Source organism: Melanostigma gelatinosum (genome assembly GCF_949748355.1).
Source record: "Melanostigma gelatinosum genome assembly, chromosome: 2".
Taxonomy (NCBI): domain Eukaryota; kingdom Metazoa; phylum Chordata; class Actinopteri; order Perciformes; family Zoarcidae; genus Melanostigma; species Melanostigma gelatinosum.
Window position 1 is genome coordinate 16,453,814 of NC_136635.1, and position 12,024 is coordinate 16,465,837.

General features: G+C 41.3%; 1 protein-coding gene across 1 annotated transcript in view; it reads left to right on the forward strand.

Annotated features, from left to right (window-relative positions):
• fam189a1 (family with sequence similarity 189 member A1) overlaps nucleotides 1-11,604 on the forward strand; it is a gene marked incomplete at both ends in the record, with an annotated part of 81,378 nt that extends 69,774 nt beyond the window's left edge. Inside the window, 8 exons of the mRNA XM_079284131.1 lie at nucleotides 2,043-2,150; nucleotides 4,884-5,044; nucleotides 6,749-6,884; nucleotides 8,827-8,905; nucleotides 8,998-9,771; nucleotides 10,223-10,294; nucleotides 10,842-11,164; nucleotides 11,410-11,604. Of these exons, the coding sequence (XP_079140257.1) occupies nucleotides 2,043-2,150; nucleotides 4,884-5,044; nucleotides 6,749-6,884; nucleotides 8,827-8,905; nucleotides 8,998-9,771; nucleotides 10,223-10,294; nucleotides 10,842-11,164; nucleotides 11,410-11,604 (1,848 nt within the window). The remainder of the gene's footprint in view (nucleotides 1-2,042; nucleotides 2,151-4,883; nucleotides 5,045-6,748; nucleotides 6,885-8,826; nucleotides 8,906-8,997; nucleotides 9,772-10,222; nucleotides 10,295-10,841; nucleotides 11,165-11,409) is intronic.
• Between the last annotated feature and the right edge of the window lie 420 nt (nucleotides 11,605-12,024).

Sequence of the window (12,024 nt, forward strand, 5' to 3'; positions counted from 1 at the left end):
TCATGTCAGTCTTCACACCTCGTGTCCATCTGAGACATATATTCAAAAATATCAAAGACCATGACTTACTGTGGGACAAAGGTTAGCAGGAATGTAAACTAATAATTTGGAGTAAATGAGTTTGTTCCATGTAGAAACATCCAAACTATTTAACCATGTAAACTACTGTAATTCTCATTCAGCTAAAATCAGTTACAATCTCTAATGACTCCAGTGATTTGGGTTTGAGTTTTCAATGTGAAACAGACTTGTGCTTAGTTCTCCAGACTTTCCTCCAATGCAAAAAAAGCTCCAAAACTGTTAGCTTCCAAGGCAAACATGTATTATTTGTATTTTATAGTTGGCACTCCACAACTTCAACGTTGCTGGTTCCAACTGGCATCATCCCCACTTTAACTTCACACAGACTTGATATTTGGCAACTAGTTACTGGATATCAAACATGTTTGAAAAACAGTTGCAGAGCTGGCAACTGATCCATTTAATATCACAAACGTCAAAGGGAGTGGACATGAGTCAAGGGCTCTAATTGGCAAAAAGACACCTAGCCTGAACCTCCTTTAAAAAGCCCTTTGATCTTTGAATCGGCCCACTCCACCGAGTTCGAGTGGACTGGAAACAAAGTTTAACGAGTTGACAATTCTGTCTGATATCAGCCAAGGGAGACGGCTGTCCTCTCTGCAGCTAACCAGAAGCCGAATGCAAGTCAGGGTTTTGTAATGTCACTGTTAATTATGTGCCTCCTGAATCTGGTGAATAATCTGTGCGACAGGCTGGAAAACCCTTTTTGTGTGGTCACGGGAGATTCGTGTGCCACAAAGAACAAGAGGGGAAGTAAGGTTTTCATTCCAGTGCTGAAAGTCCTTCATGTCCTTGTCTTTAAGGAATGATGTTGTTACATTCATATATATTTTGGGACAGCTGTGTTTGACATATATATTTTTGTTTAAATATATATTCACGGTATATCATGGTGTTTTTGTTCACCTGTGTCGGTGTACAGTAAGTTTGTGGTTGCAGAGCTGGGGAATTAGATTCACTTCCTCTTGTTTTGAGCGATTTGAATTAAAACAGCCAAAGTCAAAATTTCTGACACACATTCACCCCTTTTTCTGCCAGCTCTCCTCCTCCTCCCTCTCATATTTTGACTTACACAGTGAAATAATAATGATTATACCATTATAGAGATTGTGTAAATGAGTTTATTGTGTCAGATGAATCCTGTGAACTTAATAAAGAAGCATGGAGTTACATGTGAGTGGACTGCAGATCCAGCACAAGCTGCTGTCATCCTCTCTACTTTTTACGTGCTCTCTGTGCTAGGCAGTTGCTATTCCCAGAGCCAATCACCATGCAGGTGGTATTACAGTTCCTGTGCAGGAAATTAATTCATACAGTACAGTTATAGGTTAATTTGTTAAGATGTACAAAACACATTGTGGTTTAAAAATGGAGCCACTTAAAGATGATCATCTTCTAATTTTTAGAAGAACAGCTGCAGTCATACGTCTTTTCTCTGATTCGGTGTGCTGGGCTAGTATTTCACTGGCATGCACATTTATTTCTGCTGACAGATTCAAGACTGTGGCTTGTCCCCTTGCTGTTCACTGCATTGTCCGAGTGTGGCTGTGTCTATGTTTGTGCTTAACCTTGGATGTTAATGAGGTTGTTTTCCCTGTTGTTGAATCGTTATGCTAGGCCTCCATGTAGGGAGATATCATAATGCTATTTATCAGTCTTTAACCTTTAAAATTGTAAAATAGATCTATTAACATTGCAGATTAGCAATCTTCTTCGTTTTGTGTGGTCGTCTTACTAAACCAGTTATTTGTAGAAGTGCTGCGCTTTTTCGAAGTTGGTTACGTCAACGCTGTTTGTGTCTTTACCTTTTGTTCTGCATTCAACATATCACACATCTTTAATGTTCATATCTTTAACTGTCGTCTCTTCCTCTCCTCACCTTCTCTCTTGTACCCTTCTCACACTCTTCCTCCTTTCCTTTTGTTCCTAACAGTCTCCTCCTCTCCCCTCCTCTCCTGTAGGAGCTGCTGTTCAGCGTATGTGCCCTTAACGTCATCTCCACCATTGTGTGCGCTCTAGCCACTGCCATGTGCTGTATGCAGATGGTCTCGACTGATGTGCTTCAGATGGTGAGTGTGATGGAAGACAGCGTCAATAGCTGACCTTATTTTCTCTTCAGTGACCACCCTGCTGTTAAAAAAAAAAATCAGGTTTGATAAACACATGCAGCTCAGGAACGACTTGCCAACCTTCATCCGTTTTAAGATAGTGGACAGGAATGTTTGAGATTTTGGTGAAATCATCCTGCTTGGAAAATACAAGTGAATGTAAACACACACTGTGAAGGTCAATTGCCACAGGACCTCTCTCAGTGTCCTCCTGCGTCTCAACAATATGTTGGATTGGAAGAAAACATCTGAACATCTCAATGGGTTTTGTTCCTCAACGGTACACCTTCCTCAGTGTGACCCTCTTTTATCATTTTATGTGAAACAATGAAACTATTACGTCATTAAGTAAATAAGCATGGCCAAGCTCAACAGTAGTTATTTCATGCCTCTAAACACATCAGCTGGAAAGGTATAGCAACATTGCCAACTCGATACCACATATGAAATGGCTTTGCAGTGATATTTGATGCAAGAGCCGTTTACACATTTTATGAACGATGCTGTAAATTCTGTGCTTGCTGAAACGAGTCTGGATATTAAAACTGGTGCTCCGGACTGGAAGTGAAGCTTGGTTTGATAACAGGGTGATGATAACAGGGTGATGATAACAGGGTGATGTGGCAGGAAATAAGCAGTAATCTCAGCTATATAGTAGCGAGTAAAATATATGAAGTTTAACTCGGAGTACAAAGTACAGACATTACATTAGTTGAATCTCCATGCAGGTCACAAGTCAACAAAGATCCATATGTAAATCAGACCCGGCCACAGGACTGCTGCACATTTATACGTTTTGATTATTTTTATATGAGGAATGTTTTCTTCTTCTTTAAAGCTGTTTTGTATGTGAAAGGGGCCGATCATGTTGATGAACCCGCAGAGAATTATCACCTCACTCCTCTGAGTTCCTCTCAGCTCTACAGATATTTGTTTGCGTCATTCAGCTTATTGTTTTGGTTTTCGGGTTCACATTTTTGCTGTTTTTGGTTCACTCTCCCTGCTCTCATCAGCGTAGTCTCAGACTCATCATGTAGCTGCTGTTATTGAAAAATATCCAATAAAACCTTTTGTTCGAGTACCTGGCCATCACCAAACAGCGGACAGACAAAGTTAGCAACCAGCTGGTAAACAAAGTGGAGCATACAACAGCTTAAGAGTCAGATATATTGAGACCAAAGCAGAGCTCGAAGGAGAGTTAAAATCGGACTGACATTCACCAGGTTTCAGAAACACGACTCCAAATGAATAATATTGTTGCTCCACGTCTGCAGGACCTGTAAATAAACAGCTGTTATGATTATCTGTCAGTGTTTTGTTTGCATCTTTTTTCCACTGAGCCCTTTTGATAAAACAAATCCCTGAATGCAGGTTTGAACAGTGATGACTACATAGATGAATACTTTGTAGATCCCTAGAGGATCATAGGGATAAGGCTGTTACTCTTTTATATCAATGACCATTTAGGAAGAGACAGACAGTTGATACAAATAAATTCATCCAAAGTTTTTGAATCAAACAGCAGTTAAAAATGGAATAAAACGTCATTCTCATGTTGACATAAGAGACCTGTAGATGTACATGTGGGGTGAATTTATAAATGGTAATGATCGTTCTTTTTTGTTTGTTTTGTTTTATACTAACAATAAACTTTATTGATATAGTACCTTTCATACAGTGGGTGTAGTAGTTCAAAGTTGTTTACAACAAAGTGAAGAAACAAGAAAAAAAGACTGGACGATTGAACCAAGATATCAAATGAAAAACAAAAAAGAGGCATCAAATAGTCAGGACGGGTATGCTAAGAACAATAGAATATGTAACAGATAGAAACAAAAACAAGTGAAAGTTTAAGATCAATAAAACATGTAAAAGAAAAGAATGAAACAGAGGACGAGAAACAGTTGGTCAAAGGCAATGCTAAATAAATAAGAGTTCATGCTCATCTGTAATATGTCTTGCAGACATTACATTAATATATGAAAGTAGAAAATTACAGTACACCAAAGCAGACATGCAACATGGTGGAATCTATCTATTACAGACACAAAAGGAAAGGCAAGTGTATTTGTATAGCACCTTTTAACATCAAGGCAAGTCAAAATGCTTTACAGAGGACAGAGAGACACGAGGCGATATAAAAAGACAGTGACAAAAAGAAACATAGGATTTTAAAAAGAGTAAAAAGATAGAATAGTAGATGAAAATAAGCTAAAACTACACAAATCAAACTGTAGAATAAGTAAAGGATACAGGGTTGTGTCTTATCTCGAGCTGTCCCTAGAGTGGCCTCGCTTTCCCATCTACCACAAGAGCTGTTAACCTCAGTAAATTTAGCCAACTCAATAGCAGCAATGGCAGCTTGGAGATTAGAAAAGCCGACTGGAAAGTTGTCCCACTTAGAAACGTCTGAGTGTGGAGAGTACATGAGCAGCGCTTTCAGAGCTGCTGTTGAGGTGTCCCTGAGCAAGGAACTTGACTCGCATTTGCTGCAGTGAAGCTTGTTCAGTGACCAACAAGCACATATGTGAATAGCTGCTTGAATTAACAGCTGAGAAGTGCTGTGTAAAGAGACGTTAGCTCAGTCATGTCTCCCTGGATGAATTATGGTCTAAAATAATGAATGAACAGCAAATAGTTCAGTATCTTGTGTGATAAAAGCTTGATAATGGTTGTTTTTATGCTGTGTTTCAGTTTATGCCGCACAGAGCGCGAGCTCTAAATGCTGACTGTATGACCCCCCACGGAACAATCCTCCACCAAACACTGGACTTTGATGAGTTTATTCCTCCCATTCCCCCACCACCATACTACCCCCCAGAGTACACCTGCACCCCCTCAATGGATGGACAGAGGTGAGAGGCAAAATACTACTCATCAACGTCACATCTTCTCTAAGCGCTAACACAAAGTGCTCAGTGCTCCCCAAACTCATGGTGCCAGTGTATCTTCTGGGATATGGGGATTCTTTCAGGGATGCAATGCAAATTGTAATTTGCTCACAGATATCGTTTAAAGTTTACAAGACACTAATTAAACACAAAAGTCTACTTGGAAATCAGAACCCCCTTTCCAAATGTCTAAATGCATCGTTGCCCAAAATACGTTTACTAATCATGTAACTCTTTGTTAAATGTTCAGTGACACGTGATACTGTATCATTTCCCTTACTTAGTGGAACACTTTGATTGCTGCTGCTTATTACAGTATAATATAAAACAATACAATGCAGCTGTATTGTCCCCCGTGGTGGAAATTAACACATTAATGACACCCGATAAAACATTCCTAATCTGTGTGCACAGCCATAGTGCAGGGAAACCAGAAAATCATAGTATTTGTTATATTAATTCAGTGAAACAAAAACAACAGGTTAATTACAGTGAGTATTAGCTACTGATTGCAGTGGGAATAAATGTGTAAATACATATTGTTTTTGCCAAAGGCAACATGAAGCACTTCCCAGAGGGCAGCAATTCAAGATGGGTATCAAGGTGCAGCTTGATCTTCTTGAAAACATATTGGGCATTTTTTTTCTGGGATATAGGTTTTGTTAAGTATATTTTGAGAACTTCAAAACCCAATGTTGCATTGCTTTAGAAACCCTTCTCAAAATGTTCTGCAATATGTATTGACGTCTACATCTTCTTGCTACTTTGGTACAGCATCTGCCAGTTAAGCAATTTTGTCAGGTTAAAAACTGCTTTAACATCTTTATTAATGTAGACCACCCTAAAATCTCCCATGGTGAATATACAGATGAAAAAAAAGCAACATTTGCATTCAAATCCAGATCCATCACATTAAGCAGCAGTGGCATGTGTCTGTCTGCTATTAGGCTGTGACCATCACATGTGGTGTATTATCATCCATGGTCAGCTCAGAGCATTTCCCTCTGCTAAGCAGCTGCGACATCCGTGATTCTCAGCTGTTGTGAAAGATCAGCCCAGCCCTCCGTCATCACTACCTTCATTTTCTCAGTCTTGCCAGATATAATGTGCTGCTGCCGAAGCCCTTTGGCAAGAAGCCACATCTGTTTGTCAATTAGGCCATCAATATAAACAAGGCAGAGGAAGCATTTATGGTGTCCGTGCCCAGGGCCAGGGATGTGTCATGACATCATCATGCCTCAGATGATTGGTGGGAACTCTCAGGTTGTATTTCATGCTTCGCCACTTTAGAGGAGAACGAGGTTGTAATTAAAAGATATGACTGCACACATGGCTGCATATTCTTAATTGGCACCACATGAAACAGTGGTGGTGCACATAAAACATACCATACCCATATATATCTTCTGTACTAGAGTGTTGGTGACAAGAGGATATTTTTCATCCTTTCTTTCTTCATGTTTTTATTAGGCAATATTCTGTATTTTTTTACTCGGATAGGATGGATTTAGACTTGCTGTTCCAGTTTCTTAAACACTCTGGACTGTGCGACTGGCTCAGTGTACTTGCCAGTCTTTGTATTTCAGTTATTTGAGATATGATTTAAATCAATTATTAAAAACTATTTTTATTTTTTTGATTGAAACTCTGCTGTCATGCCCCTGACAGAGCTCTGCACCTGGACTTCCCCCATTCTCCCTTCAGTGCCATCTACGGGGTTCCCATCAACAGTCCAGGGACACTGTACCCAACTGACCTGCCTCCTCCGTATGAGTCTGTGGTGGGACAGACCCCGGCCAGCCAGGTGAGAGCAATCAACAGGCTCTGCCATTAAAACAACATTGTCTCCAGAGGCCTTCGTGGACAACCTGGTCTGAGGACATTACATTATTTCTTTGTTTGCAAAGACAGCAGGCCAATCCATAAGTCAGTCACCATGCATTTTACTCTTGTGCAGTAGCAGTAACAATGCTGTCATGCTCCATGATACTGTACTTGGGCACATCAATGCTGAGAGCTAAATGCTAACATCAGCATGCTAATACTCACAATGGCAATGCTAACATGCTGATGTTTAGCAGGCATGATGTTTATTATGTTCATCTTACTTTACAGCGTTAGCATGCTAACATTTGCTAATTAGCACTAAACACAGTAACAGCTGTTTTGCAGACGTTTGGTCATAAACAAAAGTATTGGAGAACTTTAAATTTGACCAGCTGGTTCTTGCAATTCCTCCCCTGGGGTAACATACATGTCTGCACCACATTTCATGGCAATGTATCAAATAGTTGTTTAGGCATATTACTCCAAACCTTAAATGTCAACTTTATGGTGGTGCTAGAAGAAAAGTCAGGAGATCAAAGCCATTAGGATTCATCGTAATCATTTATGCCAAGCCATCTACGAGATGTCGAGATATTGAAAACCTTGACCTGCTGGTGCTGCAACACGTAAAGTCAAGGGATCATCAAAGTCATTAGAATGCATCCTCTGGGGACCATGCATGGCTGTCGAAAATGTCATGGCAATCTATCTAGTATAGGTAGAGATATTTCCGTCTGGATCAAAGTGATGGACCAAACCCCAGGCCAACGATTGCCATCCAGAGCCAGCAATAAGCCTACTTCAAAGATTCTTTACAGTTTTTATCTGTGTAGTTTTATGAAGAGATAGTCATAAATGAATTGCATAAAAAATTAAGTAAGGTTAAAGATTTACATCTTTCAAATTTTTACGAGATAGCCTTCAAAGCAAGGGGATTTCAAGGTTAAGGCCAAGTTGTTTTAGATTCTGAAATGTGAATAATGTGACATTCAAGACCAGAGGTCTTAGTATACAAGTTAATTTGACAAACCCAACCAACTTAACGACTGTTCTTCTCTAAATTCTTGGCATTTACTCTGGTGTCTGCATGTTGAGATGATGGCTTTCAGCTTCATCTGAGTATTTATCTGCTGTTGCTTGACAGTCATGTTGAACTGCAGGCTGAGGCTTCGCTGCATCTCATTGTTCACAGCTAAAAATAACAATCGAATGTGCAAGCAAATCCTTTTATCTTCTATTATATTCTCAGCATCATTTAACACTTTAGGCGTTCAGTCCCTTATTTCTATTATACATTTTAAATCCATGTTCTCTTCACAGTGTCCTTCAAACAGGAATCAGCAGAAGGTTTTCTCACCTGCAATAGATTAGCAGCAGTTGCTTTAAATAACTAATTGAAGCGGGCAGTGATCGATTGATTGTGTGCGAGAACAGTCGGTGGGCAGAAGAATCTCAGCTGATGATTTCAGGCTAAAGAGCCCGCATGATGTGAAGTTATATGAACGTATATGTATGTTGTATACTTACATGTAAAAACACATCTAATGATTCCACTCTACACTATACAGTAGTTTCCTTTAAAGAGATCATTTTGTGTTCGTGTATTGTGGTCTTATAGAGCCCTCTACAGACCAAACGTATGTGTTGATGGTTAGGTGCCACGCAGCTGCTTTTGTGCACTACAGCCTTTTCCTTTATCCGCTTTATACATTTATACATTTCTTTAATTGTTTTTAAATCTCCTTTTCTTTTGCTTTATGTTTTGATGCTTTTAATGGTTTTATGTGAAGCACTTTGAATTACCTTGTTGTTGAAATGTGCTATACAAATAAACTTGCCTTGCCTTGCCTTGCCTTATACGTTTTATGCAAAAAGTGCTGTTATGTTGTTTGTCTCCACTAATAATGTCGACTTCACAGCTCACCACCAGCATGGAGCAGCAGGCCACCGAATCCAGTCAGTGTGAGAGAAACACAACTGCAGGATTCAGCACTCAGGGTAAAGACAGTTAAGACTGCAGCGAACATTGCAGAGGATTGTCAAATGTCTACTAGAAGTCATGCTGATGATGCTTTCCCCCCTATTCTCAGCCTCGGTGGACAGTGCGTCCCTGTTGGTGTCAGAGGTGGCTGATCAGGACCAGACTTGCTCCTCAGAGGACCTGTGCTCCCTGGAGGTCCAGGGCTCTTACTCCTCTCCTTATGGCATGCGCCACACTGCTCCCATCGATGGAAGCTGCAACAGCCTGGAACTTTGCACACGTGACCATCGTGGCCGGCCTAACACTGACGCTCGCCCAAGTGATACAGGTTACAGTGAGTCCTCACACACACAGGATTCTCTGGAGCGCTCTCCGGACTGGTCCTCAGAAAACTTCAGCAACCTGGAGCAGGAGGATTCCACGGACAACAGACATCCATGTGGGGAACTCAGGCCTGCGATGCACATCTGTGACGAGCTTGCATCAGCCAAACATTTACCAGAGGAGCCACCTAAAGCGTCAACACACTCCCTCATTAAAGCGCGGATGATGAGCCGGAAGCTCACGCTCCCTGTTACTATCCCCCCTCCACCTCAGCCGTGCTCCCCCACCTCCGTGGCCTCCTCTGGTGGAACTTCCGGCATCAGTCCTATGGCTCCTTCTCCTTCCCCTTCCCCTCCTAGCAGGCCACGCGGCCCCAGGCTGTGTTTCAGTGTTTGGTCACCTTCCTCTGCATCGCAGCAGCCCCCCTCTACCTCAACCCAAAGTGGCTACTCGCCATCAGAGAGGCCTCGAGTGCTCCGAGCAGCCAGGAGATACCGCAAACTGGCCCGCATAGTCCGTTCTACCAGTGACCCGATCTCCTGCACCTCTACGACAGGAAGTGAGTGCAACATTGTTACACAAGACAACAGCTTAAATATTCCATCTATATATTATAAGAGCGATCAGCCTTTTAGAGCTTAAATGATTAGTCAACTAAGCCATCATTTCTGAGTCATTTTTTCACGTTTCAAACAGTCTCTAGTTATAGATTCTCCAATGTGAGCATTTGCTACTTTTTCTGTTTAGTGTAATTGTAAACTGATCATCGCTTGGTTTTTGGCTGTTGAGCGGACAAAAGAAGACATTTAAAGAAATCCCCTTGGACTCTGAGAGAGAGAGATTTTATATACTAAACAACAAATTGATTAAACAAGAAAATAATCAGCAGATTCATTGATATTTTGTCTGACCGTTAGAGCCAGCCCTGCAGCCTTTCATTGTCAATAAGCAATGAACAGCTCGTGCCTGCTTTGTTGTGCCCAAACTAAGTTTCTTGTCTCCCTCTACAGGAGAAAATTGTGGCTGCGCCTCTGCAAATACCCCTGCTGCTGAAGATTCACATCATACATCACCAGAGCAAGGTACCATGATACAAACTATTTTTTGAATACTTTATTTTCTAAAGAAGCACTGAAATACAACAAATTATAGTACTCATACAAGCATTATACTGATGGAAATACGTGCCAGTTCATAATGGATTGGTAATCATCTCATGAGGTCACAAACACAATCCATTTTTGCCAGCATTGCAGGAATTTATCAACCCAAAGATTTAGCACATTCACATCCATCCCGACAATTGGACCTGAAGGGCAATCTGGCAGCGTGGAGAACTAATTTAACAAACTTTATTGAAAGAAATGTTAGGTTTCGTCTCTGTCCGAAAACCATGTAGTATAATTGGTTATGTTTCATTTTTAGATAACCTGAAGGGTTAAATATTCCTTAAATAAAACATTTTAAACCCCATTGGTCCCATTGGATTATCTAAAACATGCATTATCACAATTAAGTTGGAAAGTTAAGTTGACTTAGAAAACTGATTTCACTTTACCCAAAGCCTTAAATCCACAGGTATTAACCTTGATTTTTCTATGATGTCACGTGTTTTTCTTCTCTGTTCAGAGCCAACAGACGCTACGTCGGGAGTAGTTGGATCCAAACCCAGTCACATAAGTGTCAGGAAGCAGCAAAAGGAGGGCAGGAAAGTTGACATCCACCTTAAATCCCGGGCCCTGCACACACACTCCTCCCACGAACGCCCACACTCCCTGGCTGACTTTAAGATGTACAAAGACACCAAAGTACTGGTGGCCAAGTTCCTGGAGCATTCAAGCTGCAGTCTACCTCCTGAAGTCCAGCAGGTTGTCAACAACATCAAGTGTGTCATCAAGTTGGATGAGAAACACATGGAGGAGGCCATTTTTAGTGCCAATGTCATAGATCAGGTAACTGAATTTGACTAAATGTATAATGTCCAATGCAAAACCAGCAGTTTGTAGGCCTGTTTCTGAAGACGATGAGTAGATATCTGGCTAGCAGCCCTGTGAGGCAGTAATGCTCACTACACACCAGAAAAACGTGAGATGGATGCAAATGGATGGTTCAATCATACCATGTTAATGTAAAAACAAACAAAACAAGAAGACAACAAACAGCAACGTGTGTCTCTCGTTTATGTTTTGTTGCACAGGTGATGACCCAGCGCGTCATTGGCAGTCCCAGGAAGCGTGGCCATGAGGACCTTCACCTTCAGAGCTGCGGTGCTTTGAGTTCCCCTTCCGTGCGCCGTCCAAAACACCTCCCACAAACAACCAGCACCTCCACCAACCCACTGGACTCCCCTTCTTCTGAACAAAGCCTTGAGTGCAAAGAAACGATTCTCTGACCACTCTCCCAACAAGGACCCGAGTCAAAACTCTGAGGGCATTTCAGGATGCTGGTGTTGCAGCCCCCCCATGTGCTGTGCAGCAGATGTCTGTAGAGTTATGAATAACTCCTCCAGCATTAAAGGATCATTTATTCTCAAAGTGTGACTGCAGCACAGGCAAACTGAAATGGTCTCTTACTGTATCTCCTAGTGCCCTGTGAGACCGTGCCAAGTCATCAGCAGAAATGGTAGCAAACGCAGACTGAGCCTGCCAGTGTCTGTAGTGGCTTGTTTCTCATCAGAAAAACAAAAGAATGTTTCTCCCTCAGGGGATCTTTTCTACTGAGTATCATCTCTTAAAAAAGAAACAAACAGCTGGTAAGTTTGGATTTGTGACTCAAAGACAAAGGAGATTGTGTGATCAGTATTCCTAAGAAA